The sequence below is a fragment of the Bos mutus genome, chromosome 28, assembly GCF_027580195.1.
Source record: "Bos mutus isolate GX-2022 chromosome 28, NWIPB_WYAK_1.1, whole genome shotgun sequence".
Lineage (NCBI taxonomy): Eukaryota > Metazoa > Chordata > Mammalia > Artiodactyla > Bovidae > Bos > Bos mutus.
In genome coordinates, this window is record NC_091644.1 from 20,957,021 (window position 1) to 20,979,292 (window position 22,272).

The 22,272-nt window shown below is 40.4% G+C and overlaps 1 protein-coding gene across 3 annotated transcripts in view; it reads left to right on the top strand.

Annotated features, from left to right (window-relative positions):
* The window catches only part of PBLD (phenazine biosynthesis like protein domain containing), a 36,776-nt gene that overhangs the window by 9,594 nt on the left and 4,910 nt on the right, over positions 1–22,272 (top strand). For 2 of the 3 annotated variants that reach the window (XM_070364667.1, XM_005907322.2), the window contains exons 2-8: positions 2,347–2,493; positions 12,570–12,669; positions 13,319–13,417; positions 18,453–18,562; positions 18,643–18,672; positions 20,997–21,085; positions 21,349–21,527. In XM_070364667.1, coding sequence (XP_070220768.1) covers positions 2,410–2,493; positions 12,570–12,669; positions 13,319–13,417; positions 18,453–18,562; positions 18,643–18,672; positions 20,997–21,085; positions 21,349–21,527 — 691 coding nt within the window. In that variant the 5' untranslated portion in view covers positions 2,347–2,409. The remainder of the gene's footprint in view (positions 1–2,346; positions 2,494–12,569; positions 12,670–13,318; positions 13,418–18,452; positions 18,563–18,642; positions 18,673–20,996; positions 21,086–21,348; positions 21,528–22,272) is intronic. The other variant, XM_070364668.1, reaches the window with a different exon arrangement.

Below are 22,272 nucleotides of genomic sequence, written 5' to 3' on the forward strand. Positions count from 1 at the left end.
GTTGAACTGAATTTTGAATTTCTTTCTTTCTTTTTTAACATTTAAAAAATTTTATATTGGAGCATAGTTGATTAACAATGTTGTGTTAGTTTCAAGTGTACGGCAAAGTGATTCAGTTATACATATACATATATTTATTCTTTTTCAGATTGTTTTCCCATTTAGGTTATTACAGAATACTTTTATCTATTTATTTATTTATGGCTGAGCTGAGTCTTCCTTGCTGTATAAGGGCTTTCTCTAGTTACGGAGAGTGGGGGCTACTCTCTAGCTGCAGTGTGATGGCTTCTCGTTGCGGTGGCTTCTCTTGTGGAGCCCAGGCTCTAGAGTGTGCAGGCTTCAGTAGCGGCAGTGTGTGTAGACTCAGTAGTTGTAGCCCATGAGCTTATTAGTTGCATCTTGGCGTGTGGGATCTTCCCAGACCAGGGATCAAATCGGCATCCTCTGCTTTGCAAGGCAGATTCCTAACCACTGGCCCACCAGGAAAGCCTGTATTATGGAATATTGAGCAGTGTTCTCTGTGCTGTACAGTAGGTCCTTGTAGGTTATCTATTTAAAAAAAATTTTTTTTAAGTTTAATTGGAGGATAACTGCTTTACAATCTTGTGTTGGTTTCTGCTGTACAACCATATTAATCAGCTATAAGTCTACATATATCTGCTCCTTCATGAACATTGACTCCAGCAGATCTCGATAGCCTCATCTCTGCAATCTCCTTTCCTCTTGCATATCTATTTCTATATCAAATTGCTTGGCCTGGGATTAATCTATGCACTCTACCCAAGATGCCTTTCCCACCTTACGGAACCGCTGGATATTTGTGTGTGTGTGTGTGTGTATTTTTGGACTCACTCAAATGTCATCTCTGGATGACAGCTCTGGGAGCTCATTTCTGGAGCTCCCTCTGTCTCCTGGGAAGAGTTATTGCTCTCTCCTTGTGTTCCTAAGCATTTTATATATATCTTTTCCTTTTGTATTTTATATTTTATAATTTCTACATTGGTCTCCTCACTGGCTAGAATTCCTTGCTAAAAATTATGATTAAAAACTGTATCTTAAATATTAATACTATTATTTCTAGGAGGTCAAAAAGTGCAGACTTACCCAAGTTTCTTGAAAGGGCTCCAAAGGCACAAACTTGTAGCTATAAAATAAATTAGTTCTTGGAATGTCATGTGCAGCATTGTGACCATAGTTAATAATAATGTACTGAATATTTGAAAGTTGCTAAGAGACTAGATCTTCAAACTTCCACCACATGGAGAAAAAAAAAAAAACCCTTTTTTTGTAACTATGTTTGGTGATAGATTAACTAGACTTTTTGTGGTAGGTCATTTCCTAATATATACGAATATTGGATCATTATATTGTAAACCTGAAAGTAATATATCAGTTATACCTAAAAAAAAGGCAGAAAAAAGTAGGCAATTTGGCAAGAAAGTTAAGCAAAACCCTTGTATAATAAACAAAAAGAAAAGAAAAAGAAAACAACTCTGTAGGTCTGGGAGCTGCCTAGCCATTGTTTATCTTCATCTCCTTGAGAACAAGAGATAGGTGTTAGGATGGGTTAATTTCTTTTATATTTAAGCAAAACACCCCATAGTTTGCTGAGTTTTTAAAAAATTCTATAACTTTGAGAGAGAGGAATTCTTCCCTACCTATGACAAAATCCATGCTTTCTAGTAAAAGCAAAGGAAATACCCAGAATGTGAACAGTTTATCTCCACAGCATGAAGATACAGAAGATTCTTCACACCCCCCACACCATTTTTCTGTATTTTATAGGTTTTCAGTAAAGAGAAAGTATTATTCTTATAATAAAAAGCTTAATTTTAACCTCTATATCATGAGCTCAAAAAGTCTCCAATTGCAGATTTATAAAATAACACAAAATTAAAACATGAGGTTCCTTTGACTATGTTAAGTCCAAAAAAAATTATTGCTGATTTGCATGGTTATGATTCATTTTTTGATTTTCCAAGTTTTTTATGATGGGCATTTTTTATATAGTTAGAAAAAATGCATCATTTTAAAAGGGCACTAATATTCATTGGTAAACTATCAGCAACATATATGCTCTTTGGAAGTTTTGCATACTTCACTAACAACATAGTTTATGCTAGTTTTGGCTACTCTAAGAATATAACTATGTTAAGTATATGTACACTATGAAAAGAAAATATTCTATTTATCCAGTATTTTAAAGCAAATTCAATCTAGAGGCTTAAAATAAATCAAAGGATTACTTATCTTTAAATGCAGGTGTATTAGAATTGACTTTGTACTTGGAAATGTTAGTTGTTTCTTTGCATCAAGTAAAACATTAACTTTTTGATTTTTTTGCAGCAATAAAAGGGAAAGCAGTCTACAAACAGTTTTGAGAGTTTGCAGAAACAGCTTACAAAGAAAATGAAGCTCCCTATTTTCATAGCAGATGCATTCACAACAAAAGCATTTCGTGGGAATCCGGCTGCTGTTTGCCTCCTAGAAAATGTAAGTAGTATTTTGCTTTGAAGTACAGTGCCTGAAATCCTAGATGCTTGTAGAACCAAGTTTTTCTTAAAAAAAAAAAAAGAAAAGAAAAAAATCAGACCCACTTGTTCGCTTACCTTCCTGGGTTGTGTTCTCTGTCAAATGGTATCAACAATGTTCATGTCTGCAAGTTGATTTTAACCAAATTATATGATAAGACTGCTTATATCTAGATGGATGGGCATGTCTAGAAAATTAAGATTTATGTAAAGAAGAACTAGAGCCAATTAAAAAAAAATACCAAAAACAGGAGTAGGTGGCACTTCCCTGGTGGTTTACTGGTTAAGACTTCCACCGCAGGGGGCACAGATTCTATCCCTAGACCAAAAAAAAAAAAGAAAGCTCATCCATTGTAGCCACTGGATTTTCATTTAGTTAGCACCAAATGTGGAAGACAATGAAATTAGATGAGTTTTATGTGACTGAATATGGCTGATACTACATTTAGCATAAAAGATTCTAGTTGTGTATTTTTAACCTTACCTATAGTTCAGACAATTAGAAATTCTTTTCTGGACCAAAAAGATGAGACATTTTGCAAGGAATTAAGTAATTTACTAGGAAGATAGAAAGGAATTAAGCTCTAACATAGTGAGAACTCAGTTTACTGAAAATCTCAATTTAAAAATGGCTCTTTGAGGACTTCCCTGGTGGTCCAGTGATTAAGACTCCAGCTTTCACTGTAGGGGACATGGGTTCAGTCACTAGTTGGGGCAGTTCCACATGCTACATGGTGCAATGAGGGGGGGGAAAAGGCTCTCTGGTTAGATAAGTATTAACAGAATAGTTAAATATTCCTTGACCTTAGCTGCTTTGTGTTGTTACCTGGGTAGTAGGAAACAAGTCAATGTACCCTTCCACTCAGAGCAGTTAGTATTAGAGCAGAGTGTCTGAGAATTATGTCAACTACGCAGTGAGCAGTTGATGATCTTGAGTAAGTCTTATTAAGTTGGGGCCTTCCAGGGCAGTAAACATCAAGCTGGTTGCAGATTAAAATCACCTGAGGTGGTTTAAAAATTCCTGTGCCTGACCAGTCACAACAGAATCTCTGGGGGGTGAGACCCAAGCAGCACTGGGTTTTAAAGCTTCCCAGGTGACTCTAGTGTAAATCAACATGGAGAATAGCTGCGGTTTTACTGAGACCGGTGAATGTTGTTAATAGAGTCCTGACATATTTTATTTTCTCCCTCAAATAAAGCAGCAATATGGTAATCAAAGTCCCCATCTTACCTTAACAATGCATTCATTATGCAGCCCTGTGGCTGGCATTTTCCAACCACACAGTGCAGAAAGTAATAACATTAATAGACTTTATCAAGTAACATAAGAACTTCGGAGTAATAGTGAGAGAATAGCTAACAGCCGGATTCTAAATCCTGAACTTCCTTTAGAAGCAATATGACACACACAGCTTCACATCAAGGGCTTGTGGAATTGACTAAATCTACTTGTCAAAAGTCTTAGTGTAAAAAAAAAAAAAAGCCTTAGTGTATTTATCCCATATTCCCATGTAATATTCTAGAAGAGTTTTGAAAAAAGTTTTAAGTGATTTATGCACTCAATTTTTACCAGGAATTAATATTATTCCTCAATGTATTCCTTCTCACCTCTAGTACATTCACTAAACTCCAGACTTAGGATTTCTCTCTCTCTTTCACTATTAAAATATATTTTGCATGTTATTTATTTATTTGGAAAAACTAGGAAATATAAATTTAAACAAAAAGCTTAGCATAGTTCAAAGCAATATGCTTCAGTATGAAAGGAAGAAAAGGAAGTCTGCGATCAGGGATGCTCTCTAGCGTCTCTCAGTTCATTTCTGTGCCTTAGACCTGTGAGATGAGGCTGGTTTAATACCTGGTCCAGGACAACTGAATAGGTATTTAAAGATTGGTTTGCTAGTTTTCTATTCTGTAGACTTGAGGATCTCCTTTCCTGAAGGTTAACTTAGCACTTTCTCCAGTGCATAATCAATAAACATTAAAATGAAATGAAAGGAGAAAGTGTTGTTCCGCCCTTTGAATTTTTTTACCCACAGCTAGAGACAGCGGGCACTTGAAGCACCTAGAAAGAACACAAGTGAACTCAGGAAATATCAGAGACAGATAAGGACTAAGCCTTATAATGCTGACCACAACTCAGTAGGCATGTAGCCTGTCATTATGTATTCTACAAATGTTTGTTGACACCTGCTGTGGGCCAGGCTCTAGGGTAGGGACGGGAGGTACCGAGACCAATAAGTTTGCCTGTCCTTGAGGTGCTCAGAGTCTAGCAGGGGAAATAGACGCATAAACCTGATCATTTTCCCATAGTCACCACAGAGGCCGAAAGACCAGGTACTAGGTTCCCTGGGGACCAGAGCATGGAGCAACTTGCATTTTTATGGGTGAGAAAATACTTCAGATTTTAAGTTCAGGGTTTCAAAGGAACATTCTTTTTCATTTTGTTTTGTTTAAAATTATTTAAAATTTGACTGAGATGATACTATGAAAAACTTGGTAGACAGACTAAAGACTAGATAATTGTACTTTGAACTTTTAAAATACTTGATAAGAGACTGCTGGAAGAAAAGGAAAACTTTCTGGGTAACAACATTCCCAGAACTTCTACAATATTCTCAAGTGTTTTGTCATGGCCCTTCTAGATAAGTCTATTTTTCAAATCTTCACTTGAGGAACACTGTGAAAGAGAAGTGAAAGTGTTAGTGGCTCAGTCATGTCTGACTCTTTGCGACCCCATGAACTATAGCCTTCCAGGCTCCTCTGTCCATGAAATTCTCCATGCAAGAATACTGAAGTGGGTAGTCATTCCCTTCTCCAGGGTATCTTCGAATCCAGGGATCAAACCCAGGTCTCCTGCATTGAAGGCAGATTCTTTACTGTCTGAGCCACCAGGGAAGCCCTAGACAAGTCAATTTTTTAAATCTTCACATGAGGAACACTGTGTATTAGGTGAAAGCAAAAACAGATTAAGGGCTAAATGTAAGTAATATGAAACAGATATTTGAAAAAAATATTTAAAACTTTAAAAGCTGATGGCTGTTCTCCGATGCCTGACAATTTTACAGTAACGACTATATGTGGTGGTTTAGTCGCTAAGCGTCTGACTCTTGCAACTCTGTAGCCTGCCAGGCTCCTTTGTCCATGGGATTCTACAGGCAAGAATACTGGAGTGAGTTTTCACTTAGACATAGAAAGTGTATAAAAACAATATTTTAAAAAATGAAATAGATACATTACAATGACAGCTGTGTTAAAAGCTATAGGAATTCCTGATCAGCTATTCGAATAGGTTATTGGGCTGTGGTAGTGATAAGAGGTGGTTTATTGTCCTGTAAACCTGCTTTACTAGTTAGTGAAAATAACATACCAACAAAAGTAAGGAGCCCATATTTATTCTCCCTCATATTCTAACAAAACCTTAAGATTGTGTGTGTGTGTGTGTGTGCTTTTAGGGCAGAGCTTCTCAAATGTGTAATTAACCTTTTGGACTGGGAAGTTCTTTATTGTGTGAGGTGTCATGCCTGTTATAAAATGTTTTTCAGGTCCTGGGCTTTGACCCACTAAATGACAGTAGTCTTCCCCTACTCCCTGAGCCATGACAATCAAAAATTGCCCCCAGTTGAGAACCATTGTTTCAAAAGATACCTTGTCTAAAGAGAGGTTTATTCTGGAGTTTTCCTGTTTAAATTATCCATAAAAACAACTTCAAGGCCCAGTGTATACATTTATTCCATTTCAGCTGGCATTTCCTGGCTATCTACCATGAGAGGGACACTGCTAGGATCAAATGGGATGCTCATAGATGTGCATTTTTATTCTTTTAAACACTAATAATCATTTCCAGTGACAGCAAGGAGGATTGGCTTCACACTTTTAAGTAGGAAAGCTTAGTTTTAGTTCCTAAATTACTTGCTTTTCTGGTTTTCCTGGGTAAAGTTAGGTATAACCAAAAGCCACTTTTATAGCTTGGTAGGTTATGTATTTAAATGAAAAAAGGTGTAAGCAATCCTGAGTTCAATCCATGCTTTAACTCACATGCAGTGGCCATTTCCACACTTGGCATCCTTTCTTAGAGAGGATTACTGACTCAGTGTGACCAGACTAGGTCAGAGACTCCTGGGGTTTCTAGAGAGTTGCAACCTTGTATCTCAGTTTTATGCTCAGAAGAAGGATGCAGAGTGCAGAGAAGATTCTTCCAGGACACTGAAGCATTTTTCTTTGCCAAATATTTGAAGGAAGAGAGCAATGCAAAGGAAGAGGAAATGCTAGTGTGGTAATCTCTGCTTCCCAAGTACCCTAACTGACTTTTGGAACAAAACTCTTAGCTGGGGGCAGTGATTTCAGGCACGTTCAGCCAGACACATACTGTGTTAATTGGTTTTCATATTGGTTTTCATATTTCATTTCACCCTCACAACCACTTTATGAGTAGGTTTTATTATTAATCCCCATTTTACAGAGGAGAAGACAGAGGCAGAGAAAGGTTAAGCAGTTTATCTAAGTGGCTGACTTCAGAATCCCACCCCACGTCTGCCTGACTGCAGGGTCCATGCCTTTAACCCACTATATTCACTACTGGTGCTTCCCAGGTGGCACAGTGGTAAAGAATCTGCCTGCCAATGCAGAAGACGCAAGAGACGCAGGTTTGATCCCTGGGTCAGGAAGATCTTCTGGAGGAGGAAATGGCAACCCACTCTAGTGTTCTCGCCTGGAAAATTCTATGGTCAGAAGAACCTGGCAGGCTACAGTCCATGGGGTCACAAAGAGTGAGACATGACTGAGCTTGCACACGCACTCACTACTGGAATATTCACTACTAGATACTCTCCCACAGTGCCCCTTCCCAGTTGGTAACATGCATCAGCCTTATAATTCACTCAACGCCTGTCTTCCTCACTTCCGGACATTCTATGAGATCTTAATCTATTCTGACTTGTTCCAACATCCAGGGCCTGGCACACGGGAGACACTAAATATCTGTTGAGTGAAAGTGGAGATAGTATAATCAATTGTATTATGCAGAATCTTCTTCTAGGGGTTCTAGTAGAAGAAGCCAACAGGTATTTATTTATTGATTTTCTTAGTTTATTTTATTATTTGTGTCTTTATTGCTGTAAGCAGACTTTCTCTAGTCGTAGCGAGCTGGGGCTGGCTACTCTCTAGTTATGGTACCTGGGCTTTTCATTGAGGTGGCTTCTCTTGTTGCAGAGCACAGGCTCTAGGTACAAGGGCTTCAGTTGTTGTCGTTTACTTGCTCTGTGGCGTGTAGAATCTTTCTGGACCAGAGATCGAACCTGTGTTCCGGGCATTGGCAGGTGAATTCTTATCCACTGTGCCACTGGGGAAGTCTTGGCCAACGATTATGGATCTTTTGTTTTCACTCATGGTGTGGAATGGGCAGGGCATGCAATGCAAGTATGTGCTTTAGGTTCTATGATGGAGCTGGAGAGACAAGGCATATAAGATCCATTGTTGTTCAGTCGCTAAGTTATATCTGACTCTGCATCCCCATGAACTGCAGCATGCCAGGCTTCTCTGTCCTTCAGTCTCTCCCAGAGCTTGCTCAAACTCATCTCCATTGAGTCGATGATGCTATCTAACCATCTCATCCTCTGTCATCTCCTTCTCCTCCTGCCCTCAGTCTTTCCCAGCGTCAGGGTCTTTTCCAACAAGTCAGCTCTTCACATCAGGTGACCAAAGTATTTAGGAACAACTGAAGATGACTGGCAGCTTGAGTGCTGCATTGTATGGATATAACTTTGCAATCAGAAACCCAGTGTCTCAGAAGGAATCTCCTGTTTCTTCCTGAATGATTTAGAACTTTCTACATCCAAGTGCTTTTCCTTTGCTAGAAAGAAAGCAGAGGGACAAATGAACAGACAGAGAGCGAGACTGTCCTGTTTAGGCTGTCATATTTCTAAACTGCCACAAGGTGGGAGTATTTTAAAACTTTACTGTGATTTTCTAATTATTAATCTTTTGCGAGCTGTATGGTTGATAGAACATCAGTGTCCCAACACAGTGCATTGCAACTCAGAAAAACAAACATGGCTCTCTTTTTACTGCTGGAAACTTGACTCTTGTGAGATTGGCAAAGAGAAATGGATATTAAAGCAAGAGAATTAACAGTTATTGGTTCAGCTTGTAACTATTGTGTGTTACATTTGAAAATAAGCTTATAGTGTAAAATGGAAACATTTTATATTTTTGGTTCCAATACAAAACTTCAGTATTGTTAATGAATGTAGTCTCATTCTTTTTTTTTCCCCTAAAGCTCTCTAAGTTGAAGCAATGTTAATCTTCTCATGATTCACCATTATTTTGCTCTTTGGTTCCAGTGTAGAAATTCAGCCACTTGGTGGTGCATACTGAGGGCTGCGACTATCACATTTTTTATTGTCTCTGGCACCTCCGGCAAATAGCAGATGTATTTTCAGTGTCCTGGGACAGAAATTCAAATTGTAGCTGGTGAAATATACCAAACCAGAGAGGATTAGAGAGCTGATGGTCAGTGGAGTGTGTGTTTTAACTGGTGTGCAAAAAAGCCCATTTGCAAAGGAATCTACTACCAAAAGATGGTAATCTTAGCTAAAATGTGAAACTCTTTAATACTTTTAGAAACTCTGGTCCTAAAGGTCGAGGGAAGCAATAGGCAAAGAAAGGAAGGACAAAGATAGGAAGTTTGGCCAAATCAGATAGAGGAAGGACTGGCAAGCACTCAGGTTCCTGCAGTCAAGGAGACAAATCCATGTTTTTCTTCATCAGCCCTTCAGTTACCTTTGAAACTGATGATTGCAGACTCAGCCCTAGGAAATTAAATGGCTCCCAGTTTCATTAAGGTGTTATATGCATGGGCAGGTAGGCCAGTTTCCATGGAGAACATTCTACAAACCATGGAAAAGCAACTTGAGCTCACTTCTGAACATTGTCTTGTTGGCCCCAGCAGCACTCAATCTCCTCTACTCAGGTAGGACTTCTCACTCCCTAGCCCCACAGGTGTCCACAGGTGTGACATGTGCTCATTCCACTTCATTCCTACCATCCTAATTCTCCTTACTTCAACTTGCAGAATCCTAGAGAATCAAAGATATAACGGGAGGAGAGCAAAGTGCAGTCAAGTGACTTGCCCAAGAAGCATCTCTAATTCAAAACTTTTGCCCAGTACCCCAATGTTTTTCCTGTCCAGCTCACCCAAATCTGACCTTTTGCTAGGTCCGGCTCAAGTCCTCACCTTTAAAGTCCTAGGGAACTTAATGTTAAAATCCATATATCTCAGTTACATACTCTTTGGTGTGGCCTACTGCTGCTTTCTGTATCTGTCTTGACTCCTCAGCTGACAGGCTAAGGCTCTTGAACCCAGGGCCAACTCTTATACATCAGGGCTCCCCAATCGTTAATGTGCACACAGATCATCTGGTTTCTGTTTAAGGTGAAGATTCTGATTCAGAAGGTCTGGGGTGGGGCTTGAGACTCTACATTTCTGACAAATTCCCTTGAAAGTGGTGCTGATGCTGCTGGCTCAGCGCAGCATGGGTAATTGATTGATGGCTCCTTTTCCTCAGAAATGTTGCAGGAGTCCATTTTATCTGATAGAAATTGGTTTTTCTGCCTGTAGCATGTTGAAGGGATAATAATGGTTTCTTTGTTATGGGGAGGTAGTACAGTATGTCAAGTTAAAGCACTGACTTTGAGCCACTCAAAGTAAAAAGGTAACATTTTTCAAGTACTTAATTATGTGTTGGGCACTCTGATGAGTGCTTTATACGCATTATTGGATTAAATCTTTTGAAAGAAAAATGGTAAGTAAAAAACAAACAAAAACTCATTGTGTTCTGTTTGGGTTTTCAGAAAATAAGTATCAATTTCTTAAGTGATTTCTCTTTCTGTAGGGCTACAGAGTTTCTACAGATTCTGAATACAGTGCTCTTTTAAGAAAAGCTTATGGAGAAGGAAATGGCAACCCACTCCAGTGTTCTTGCCTGGAGAATCCCATGGATGGAGAAGCCTGGTAGGCTTCCGTCTATGGGGTCGCACAGAGTCGGACACGACTGAAGCAACTTAGCAGCAGCAGCAGCAGCCCTGGAATAAAAGCTATGACCAACCTAGATAGCATATTAAAAAGCAGAGACATTACTTTGCCAACAAAGGTCCATCTAGTCAAAGCTATGGTTTTCCCAGTAGTCATGTATAGATGTGAAAGTTGGACTATAAAGAAAGATGATCGCCGAACAATTGATGTTTTGAGCTTTGGTGTTGGAAAAGACTCTTGAGAGTCCCTTGGACAACAAGAAGACCAACCAGTCAATCATAAAGGAAATCAGTCCTGAATATTCATTGCAAGGACCGATGTTGAAGCTGAAACTCCAATACTTTGGCCACCTGATGCAAAGAACTGACTCTTTGGAAAAGACCCTGCTTCTGGGAAAGATTGAAGGCAGGAGAAGAAGGGGAAGACAGAGGATGAGATGGTTGGAAGGCATCACTGACATAATGGACATGAGTTTCAGTATGCTCTGGGAGTTGGTGATGCACAGGGAAGCCTGTCGTGCTGCAGTCCATGGGGTTGCAAAGAGTCGGACACAAATGAGTGAATGAACTGAACTGACACTGTAGAGATGGAACATACTGTGTAAATATACAAAATAAAAGCAAAAGGCTGTATTATGATTAAAAAAAAAGAAAGAAAAGCTTAGTAAGTCTCCTGTGAGGATTTTTACATCAGCTGATAGTTAAGAAGTTATGACTAATTTTTCGTAACTGCTGTTTTGTGTCTTATATGCCTTTTCTCAATACACAAACTTCAATAGGTAAACATCTTTGTAATGTTGTATGAGTACACGGAAAAAGAGTTCGAGTCAACTAAAAGACAAGGATGTTTAACTTGACGTAACTCAGATAAGTAAATTCTGAACATATTAGAATAAAGTTTCAATTCTTATTTCTGGGTTTCAGAAGCTCAAGAACAATAAGTTTGGCAAAGGCAAAAATGCATTTATCTTATCTTGAGATTTCTCTTTTTATAATTAGTTTTTATTGGAATATAATTAATATCTTGAGATTTCTTTAGAATTCAGAATATAAGTAGTGAGCATCTTGTTGATTAAAAAAATTGATTTTCATTCTCAAAAAGAAAATATATGCTTCAACCCATTTTTTTCCTTGAGTTAAGAGGAATGTGTGTATGTGTATATGCATGTATATTTGTTAGGATATTACACAAACTTTTTGTGTTTAATTTTTTTTATCTGTAAGTGGATAAAAATATCTATGTTGAGTGTTTTAAAAATGCAAATTAAATGAATACTGAATTCTCTCAGCAAATGTTTATTGAGCTCCTACCATACCAGGATAAATACAAGCATTGCTCTAAACCAGGACAAAACAAAGTAGCACAGTGGTGCTCTCATAGAACTCTGAGTCAGAGGTTGGGGGTACAGCCAGTAAAGGGGCATAGTAGATAATTTCAGGTGGTGTAAGGACTGGGAAGGAGACAGCAGTCTGGAAGGCTTCCTGGAGGAGGTGATCTCTGACTTGAGCCTGACTCATTAAAGGGAGTGTAACATGCATAAATGAGGTCAGGGTGGTCCAGTCTGCTCAGAGTGGGCACCTAACATCTCTTCATCCAACAGAATGACAGACTGTGGAGTTTCTGTTTGTAACAATTGTTTTTAGAAGAGAGCACGATCTCTCTGATAGACTAGATAGTAATCTGACAAAGGATAGCCCAGGCCGGTAGGTTTTTCAGAATCTGCTCTAGCTTCCACAGCTCTTCACATGGTGCTACATGCATGGATTTCTGAAAAACAATCTTTATAAAAGTGCCTTAAATTTCTTCGTGATTATTTACTTTAAAAGTATATGACTTTTAAAAAAAAATAAAAGTATATGACTTTTTAAAATTCTTTTTACATTAAAAATTTTAAAGTATATAACTTTTAATATTAATAAACTTTTTTTCTTACTAGTGGTAGTTGCTGTTCAAGGAAGTCTGATTTGTGTTTCTGGAATCTCACTAACCTTTTGCTTCTAATTTAGAAACTGGATGAAGACTTGCATCAAAAAATTGCAAAGGAGATGAACCTCTCTGAAACAGCTTTTATCCGAAAGCTACACCCAAATGACAACTTTACACAAAGTAAATACACTTTTTTCTTTTCTTTTAAAACAATTCCTGAATGGTACCAGAAACTGTTTTTCCAGTGGGGGAATAATATTTAAGAAAAATGTCCATTTATTCTTTGCATGCAGATAAGGAAGGTGGGGGAGCTTCTAATTTGATTTTCAGTTCATCTAAGGGAGCAGATGCTGATGAATTTGAATGTTTCAGATCCAGATCTAGCATTGCAGAGCCCTAAAAGTCTTGCTTCGGAGAAGGCAATGGCACCCCACTCCAGTACTCTTGCCTGGAAAATCCCATGGATGGAGGAGCCTGGTGGGCTGCAGTCCATGTGGTCGCTAAGAGTCAGACATGACTGAGCGACTTCACTTTCACGCATTGGAGAAGGAAATGACAACCCACTCCAGTGTTCTTGCCTGGAGAATCCCAGGGACAGGGTAGCCTGGTGGGCTGCCGTCTATGGGGTCGCACAGAGTTGGACACGACTGAAGTGACTTAGCAGCAGCAGCAGCAGCAGCAGCAACAGAGGTCTTGCCTAGACTTTGCTCCTCCTTTTCACAACACGTTTCAGTGATTAATTACGCTAATGCAATGTTTAGAAAATGAAAACTTTCAACCCCTTTGTATGGAAATGATCTTGTCTCTCTTTGGTTTTTCCCCTCTGAAGGTTCCTGCTTTGGATTAAGATGGTTTACACCACAGAGTGAGGTTCCTCTCTGTGGCCACGCTACCCTGGCTTCTGCAGCTGTGCTGTTTCACAAAATAAGTAATATGATTTCTTTTATGAACTTATCAGTTAGTAAATAGAAATATTTTTAAAAACTCTCGTACATTTTTTCCTGTGAACCAAAGTGACTGGTATAAAGACTGCAAAGTTTATTTCACATGATTTATTATGTAGAAACAAAAACAGCAACCTTCAAGAACACTTTGATTTTTCAGGCATGTTGAATAGCCATAGTTGCTGTTCTCTGAAATGCCATTTTCTTTTGTTTATAGTTTATTTTATTGATTTACTTTTGGTTGCGCTGGGTCTCTGTTGCTGTGCACGGGCTTTCTCTAGTTGCGGCCCGCGGGGGCTACTCTGGTTGCGGTGCATGGGCTTCTCCTGGTGGCAGCTTCTCTTGTTTCGGAGCACAGGCTCCAGCAGTTGTGGGATGCGGTCTTAATTCCTCTATGGCATCCTCCCTCCCAGACCAAGGATTGGACGCATGTCCCCTGCATTGGCAAGTGGATTTTTATCCACTGTATCACTAGGGAAGTCCTACCATTTTCTTTTAAATAGGAGCTCTCTGGTCTCTGTGACCAACACAGGAGGACGGCTTGTAAGGCAGAATAGGTATTTAACATGACATAATACTGGGGAACTAAAAGACATACTTTTCCCCAAATGTGTCCCCATGCACACTGAAATTCATTTCACAATAGAAGCTTCTTTATCCTGAATTTTAAATATTCATGAGGTAAACTATATACATTTACCCTGTGAAGAAAGGATGCAGTACTTTAATCCTACCAGTTCCCATCTCATCTACACTTGGTGTAATAAAGATCAGGGCTTTGTGGGAACAGGGCAGAGGGGAGATGCCTGGAAGTGTCCTCAAAGTAGAGACAGAAGCAGCCATGAAAAAGTGTAGACAACAGAAAGTCAAACAAGGAAGTAACCAGGATGATATGACAGAGGGGTAACTGGGGGAGTGGGGGATTTGAAAAAGAAGTTCTTTTTGGAGTTACTTCAGTTCAGTTCAGTCGCTTAGTCATGTCCGACTATTTGTGACCCCATGGACTGCAGCACACCAGGCTTCCCTGTCCATCACCAACTCCTGGAGCATACTCAAACTCAAGTCCATTGAGTTGGTGATGCCATCCAACCATCTTATCCTCTGTCGTCCCCTTCTCCTCCCGCCTGCAATCTTTTCCAGCATCAGGGTCTTTTCCAGGGAGTCAGTTCTTTGCATCAGGTGGCCAAAGTAATGGAGCTTTGGCTTCAGCATCAGTCCTTCCAATGAATAATCAGGACTGACTTCCTTTAGGATGGACTGGTTGGATCTCCTTGCTGCCCAAGGGACTCTCAAGAGTCTTCCCCAACATCATAGTTCAAAAGCATCAATTCTTCCGTGCTCAGCTTTCTTTGTAGTCCTACTCTCACAGCCATACATGACTACTGGAAAAACCATAGCCTTGACCAGATGGACTTTGTCACCAAAGTAATCTCTCTGCTTTTCAATAGGCTGTCTAGGTTGGTCATAGCTTTTCTTCCAAGGAGCAAGTGTCTTTTAATTTCATAGCTGCAGTCACCATCTGCAGTGATTTGGGAGTCCAAAAAAAATAAAGTTTGTCACTGTTTCTACTGTTTCCCCATCTATTTGAAATGAAGTGATGGGACCGGATGCCATGATCTTCGTTTTCTGAATGTTGAGTTTTAAGCCAAATTTTTCACTCTCCTCTTTCACTTTCATCAAGAAGCTCTTTAGTCCTTCTTCGCTTTCTGCCATAAGAGTGGTGTCATATGTGTATCTGAGGTTATTGATATTTCTCCCAGCAATCTTGATTCCAGCTTGTGCTTCATCCAGCCTGGCATTTCTCCTGATATACTCTGCATATAAGTTCAATAAGCAGGGTGACAATATACAGCCTTGACTTCCCAATTTGGAACCAGTCTGTTGTTCCTTGTTTGGTTCTAACTGATGCTTCTTGACCTGCATACAGATTTCTCAGGAGGCAGGTCAGGTGGTCTGGTATTCCCATCTCTTAAATAATTTTCCACATTTTGTTGTGATCCACACAGTCAAAAGCTTTGGCATAGTCAATAAAGCAGAAGCACATGTTTTTCTGGAACTCTCTTGCTTTTTTGATGATCCAGTGGATGTTGGCAATTTGATCTCTGGTTCCTCTGACTTTTCTAAATCCAGCTTAAACATCTGGAAGTTCATGGTTCATGTACTGGTGAAGCCTGGCTTGAAGAAGTTTGAGCATTACTTTGCTAGCGTGTGAGATGTGTGCAGTTGTGTGGTCATTTGAACATTGTTTGGCATTGCCATCCTTTGGGATTGGAATGAAAACTGACCTTTTCCAGTCCTGTGGCTACCACTGAGTTTTCCAAATTTGTTGGCATATTGAGTGCAGCACTTCCACAGCATCATCTTTTAGGATTTGGAAGCCTTCCCTGGTGGCTCAGACGGTAAATTGTCTGCCTGCAATGCGGAGACCCGGGATTGATCCCCCAGTCAGGAAGATCCCCTGGAGAAGGAAATGGCAACCCACTCCAGCACCCTTGCTTGGAAAATCCCATGAACGGAGGAGCCTGATAGGCTACAGTCCATGGGGTCACAAAGAGCTGGACACGACTGAGCGACTTCTTTCTTTCATATGTAGAGTCTTCTCTTGTGTTGTTGAAGAGGTGCTTGCTATGACTAGTGTGTTCTTGGCAAAGCTCTGTTAGTCTTTGCCCTGTTTCATTTTGTACTCCAAAGCCAAATTTGCCTATTACTCCAGGTATCTCTTGACTTCCTACTTTTGCATTCCAGTTCCCTATGATGAAAAGGACATCTTTTTTGGGTGTTAGTTCTGGAGGTCTTGTTGGTCTTCATAGAACTGTTCAGCTTCAGCTTCTTTAGCATTACTGGTCGGAGCATAGACTGGGATTACTGTGATATTGAATGGTTTGCCTTGGAAATGAACAGAGATCATTCTGTCATTTTTGAGATTGCACCCAAGTACTGCATTTCAGACTCTTTTGTTGACTGTGAGGACTACTCCTTTTCTTCTAAGGGATTCTTGTCCACAGTAGTAGATATAATGGTCATCTGAATTAAATTCCCTCATCCAGTCCCTTTTAGTTCACTGATTCCTAAAATGTTGATGTTCACGCTTGCTGTCTCCTATTTGACCACTTCCAATTTACCTTGATTCATGGACCTAACATTCCAGGTTCCTATGCAATATTTGTTCTTTACAGCATTGGACTTTACTTCCATCACCAGTCACATCCACAACTGGTCATTGTTTTCACTTTGACTCTGTCTCTTCATTCTTTCTGGAGTTATTTCTCCACTCTTCTCCAGTAGCATATTGGGCACCTACCAACCTGGGGAGTTCATCTTTCAGTGTCCTATCTTTTTGCCTTTTCATACTGTTCATGGGGTTCTCAAGGCAAGAATACTGAAGTGGTTTGCCTTTGCCTTCTCTAGGACCATGTTTTGTCAGAACTCTCCACCGTGACCCATCTGTCTTGGGTGGTCCTACATGGTGTGGCTCATAGTTTCATTGAGTTAGACAGGGCTGTGGTCCATGTGATTAGTTTGATTAGTTTCCTGTAATTGGGAGTTACTTAGATGGGGGTAATAAGTGAAGGTCTTATAGGCCACGTTTGCCCTGGAAGCAGTCTCATTGGCATGCTGGGAGGACTAGGGGCAGTATTCTTAGGATTAGCATTGTTAGTGGAGTAAAGAAAGAAGAATTTTTTCTGCTCCCCAACCCACCATGTCCCTTGTACCAGAAAGCAGAATTTAAATTTTTTTTTTAAGTTTTTAATTTTTTAAATTAATTAATTAATTATTTTTTAGAATTAAAAAATTTTTTTGAATGACTTAGCTTATTTTTGACTGTGCTGGGTCTTCGTTGCTTTGTGTGGGCTTTCTCTAGTTGTGGTAAGCGGGAGCTCCTCTCTAGTTGCAGTGCACAGGCTTCTCATTTGGGGGCTTTTCTTGTTGTGGAGCACAGGCTCTAGAGCACATGGGCTTCAGTAGTTGCCGCTCTCAGGCTTAGGTGCCCTACAGTGACATGTGGGTTCTTCCTGGACCAGGGGTTGAACCCACGTCACCTGCACTGGCAGGCAGACTCTTAACCTCTGGACCACCAGGGAAGTCCAAGAAAGCAGAACTGAACACCATGTGAAGTTGAACCGCAGAGTAGTAGCAACAAAGAAAGTCCTGATAGTCTTGCACAGGGTAGGCCTGAGGTTAGATGAGAAAATGCTTTGTAAATAATGATGTCTTACACCAGTTGTAATGAGAAGACTAAAACTTTGAATTTCAGAATATAAATTTTATTCTGTGAAAGCTAATCAGCAATGTGACATTTCCTCACCTTTGAGATATGTTCACAGAAATAATAGGGAAAAGAGTTAAGTCATAAATCTTTGTTTTCACTAAAAATGTTATCCCCTCTGAGATAAGTGGCCCAAGTTGTATCAGTAATATGAAGGGATATTGTATCAGGGTTTGTGATCTAATCTTTAAATCAATATTTTATATATAGTTTGGCTTGTTTACAGTAAAATTGATTTGTTCATATCAGACTGTTGTATAAAACCTGTATGTTCTATTTGTCATCCTTTTGGCATAAGTTAAACTAGTAGTTTATAACTCTATAAACTCTATTGTAGGAGTATATAAAAATATAAAAATCTACATTAAAAAACATTATAGCAACCCTATAAGCTGTGTTTAATTATTTACCATTTTATTGGTAAAATGAAATTAGTATAAGTTTAATTACTACCCTGTTTTATTGATGAGGAAATTGAGGTTTAAGGAGATTAAATAATTTTTTCAAGAGCACAGCATGATGTCAAGACCAATCAGTTATGTTCTTGGTTCTCAAGTTAGAATCCAGTGAGAGTTTTCTCCACTAAGACCCCAGTAACCCAAACCTGGGACCGCTTTACTGGAATGAATGACACTGCCAGAGAATCTTTTAAAAGTGATCAAAAGAGACATGCAACCATATAACAAAGTTTATTTTTCTATTTCTTGATTCCTTTCAAACATTTAACAAAATAAAATTCTTTTTTTGGCCAGAAAATGTGAATAGCACTCTAACCTTTGTCACTATGAGTGGGGAACTGAAGGCCAGAAAAGAAGAGGATGGTATCGTCCTGGACCTGCCTCTTTATCCAGCCCATCCCCAGGTCAGCTTTTTAAAATTATTGCCACACACTGTATACAATGTGCCTGTTTTACAATGATTTTGTCTTTTTTCCTGATCTAGAAATTGCACGAAGTGGAGGACCTGATAAAGGTTCGTGAAAGAGTCAAACTTGAGCCGTGGGATTTGATCATCTGTAATTGTTTGAACAAAGATTTGTTGTATTTGATCTCAAATATAGACCTTCTACCAATGTAAGTGTTCTAGTTTAAGCTTGGGTGAATACTGCATGGTGCCTTTCAGGTTTGAATTTTAATATTGAATCTATTTGGTGAAAAGATTGACCAGTTTTCCCTAACTCTTCATTATCTGATTAGCCCCCATGGAAAGATGGGGGAGGGGAGAGTGCCATGTGGCAGGCTGAGAGTGAAAGAAAAGAATGGAAACAGCCTGGCAGCAGTCTGTGTCCTGATCTCTTCAGTGGAGAATAAGGCTGAGATGACGGGGCTGTGCTTTGATGCAAGAGAGCAGAAAAGCAAGGGTACTGCAATAGAGAAGACAAGATATATATAGCAGCCTCCTCAAAGGGTCTGTGTGGGGATGGGGCTTTATGATAAGGATGATGATGATGATAAAGAATATTTTTGAGAGTCTGTTCTGTGCAGTACCATGCATTTTAATGCATTATTTCATTTAATTCTCACTGTCACCCAGGGCAGTAGGCACTACAGTTGTCTTGTGGAGATTCTAGAAGGCCAGAGCAGCCCTGGATAGCCAGGTGCTTAGGTTTTAGAGCAGAAAGGGCCCAGGTCAGGACCAGGCCAAGGGTGCCATGAGAAAAAATTATTCTGGGAAATGGCCTGTTACAGGTAGTAATGGGTATTTCTTAGTGAATTTTCAAATACAGCATTTGTTATCTCTTTAGTGTTTTGCTTTAAGTTTTCAAAGAATATAAGCAAGTATCATGGATTCTACTTTTACACTCAGCTTCACCTATGGCTTCGGTTTTGGGAGACAAGCCAAATTCATAAATGAATTGCTTTAAGCATATTGGCAAAAAAACAGAAAATCTTTACAGTGGTAGACCTTGTTCATGATAGAAAGAACTTAACCTGCTCTCTCTAAGCCTCAGGGTCAGCATTTGTAAAATGGGAATGATGAAAAGTATTTATCGTGAGTATTGTCATTTTGGGCTTCCCAGGCGACTCAGTGGTAAAGAATCTGCCTGCCAATGCAGGAGACACAGAAGATAAGGGTTCGATTCCTGGGCTGGGAAGATCCCCCTGGAGTAGGAAATGGCAACCCACTCCAATATTCTTGACTGGGAAATCCCTGGACAGAGGAGCCTGACGGGCTGCATTCTTTGGGGTCGCAGAGTTGGATACAACTGAGCATGCATGCATTGTCATTTTTGTTCCTAGAAACTGTCAATAAGATTCTCAGTTGAGAATTAAACTTTCAAATTGACATAAGAATCCATGCAGAGAAGGGTTGGATGACCCTTCAGAGAGATTTGGAGGCCTGGAGAGCAGATGGGATTGGGCTGTAGGAGTCACCATATCTAGAGGGGGGACATTGGTCAGCAGTGGTCACAGAGGCAGACCTTCCAGGCACTACCCTCAGTAGTCTTGGCCATGGAACCTAGAGCTTCTAAGCCCCTAAAGAAGATTGCTGCTGCTGCTGCTGCTAAGTCACTTCAGTCATGTTCAACTCTGTGCGACCCCATAGACGGCAGCCCACCAGGCTCCCCTGTCCCTGGGATTCTCCAGGCAAGAACACTGGAGTGGGTTGCCATTTCCTTCTCCAATGCATGGAAATGAAAAGTGAAAGTGAGGTCGCTCAGTCGTGTCTGACTCTTAGCGACCGCATGGACTGTAGCCCACCAGGCTCCTCCATCCATGGGATTCTCCAGGCAAGAGTACTGGAGTGGGTTGCCATTTCCTTCTCCAAGGGATCTTCCCGACCCGGGGATCGAACCTGGGTCTCCCGCGTTACAGGCAGATGCTTTTACTGTCTGAGCCACCAGGGAATCCCATTCCTCTAAGAAGCAGGCATAAAGCCCCACCTCTACAGTTAGTAGACAGTAGTGATTCAGAGCTTTGACTCCAGGGCTCCTCAGTCCTGGGTCAAAGTGTGTGTATGTGAGAGAGAGATTCTGGGCCTCCCTGAATCTTTTTATCTGTGGGGAAAATACCCAATTGAAGGAGTTGTGTGTCGAGTCTCATAGTAACATATATGAACAAGGCCTGTCTTTGGCTCTCAGAGGCTAAACTTAACCCCTATTAAGGTCCAAGTGCTCCTGAACACCATGAAATTGGCCTTCTTTGAGAAATACCTTGAATCCTAAAACTGACCTGAAACTCTTGAGACTGGAGATGTTGGGTGTGCCTGGCACAAAGCAGATGTTTGTGAGAGATTGTTCTCCAAGGACTTGACCCAAGACACACTTCTGAGGAAGTTTTGGTCTGTCTCCATAGACTGCCATTGGTGACACGTTGGTTCAAGATGTTCGCTATTCCCCAGATACCAAAAAGCTCCTGGTCCGGCTCAGTGATACTTACAACAGGTAAATGAGGTTTTTGACTTTGTCAGTACTGTGGGGGAGGGCACCAGATTCATAGCTCTGGCTTGATCTGGCTGTGCCATGTTCAGTCGAACCATGATCTACACTGCCAGAGTGTTCTGTTCCTGGGCAGGAAGGTTGTAGTTGCTCTTCCTCGCTTACTGCTGAGCCACTGGACAAGCTGCAGCCTGGCCTGCTTTATGGAGTCTGGGGAATGGGTAGTCTGTGGAATGGGTTTGTCCTAATCCATCCTGTTTATGAACAAGGTCATTTCTGGAGAGCCTGACAGTGAATACAGAGAATTTGCTGCAAGTGGAAACCACAGGGAAGGTGAAAGGACTCATTCTCACCCTCAAGGGGGAGCCTGGTGGGCAGACTCAAGCATTTGACTTTTACTCCAGATATTTTGCTCCGTGGTACGGTGTGGCTGAAGACCCCGTAACAGGTACTTTTTGCCTTGAATCCTGAGGAAAGCTAAACAGTGGAGGAGGAGGAGAACCGCTGTTTAAGTGCCCTCCACAGTGAGCTTTCGGGTTGTTTGGGTTTTGAGCTGCCTTTGTTTCCCTATCTCCCCTCCCCATCCCTTCACTGAAGTCTCTTGTGAAAAACACAGTGTTAATGAGGCAATATATAGCAAGGTTAAATTTTAGCATCAGACAGGCTGGGTTTGCGTCCTAGCTTCCTAGCTGTTGACCTTGGGTAAATGATTTAACTTTTCACAGCTTTTGTTCCCTGTCTATGAAATATGGATAATACCTCATAGGTTGTGTAAACACAATGCATGTTAAACACAAAACATAATGAGCACAGTGCCTGGCACATGGTAAGTGGCCAATAGCTGTTAGGTATTTTAACAACTAACGATAAAACTGGCTCCTTGAGCCAACACTTCTAGAGCTACCTGTTGCAAAATCCAGTGGCCAATGTCCACTATATTCCCAAAGTCCTTTGTGCTTTTCAGTGGCCAGCCTGTGTGATCATTGACCAAGATTTGGTCTTTGAAGGACCAAGTCCTGGACTGCAGGTGGGAAACAGGGACAGGAATAGCGTTTTTCTTCCTCCCCTCCTCCTTTGCCGCACCTGCTCACTAAGTGAGTGGAATGGGTTCAGCAACATAGGAATTCAGGATCTTCCACAAGCCAGAAGCAGAGAGTTGAAATAAAAAGTTGGCAAGAATGTGATGCTTCCTA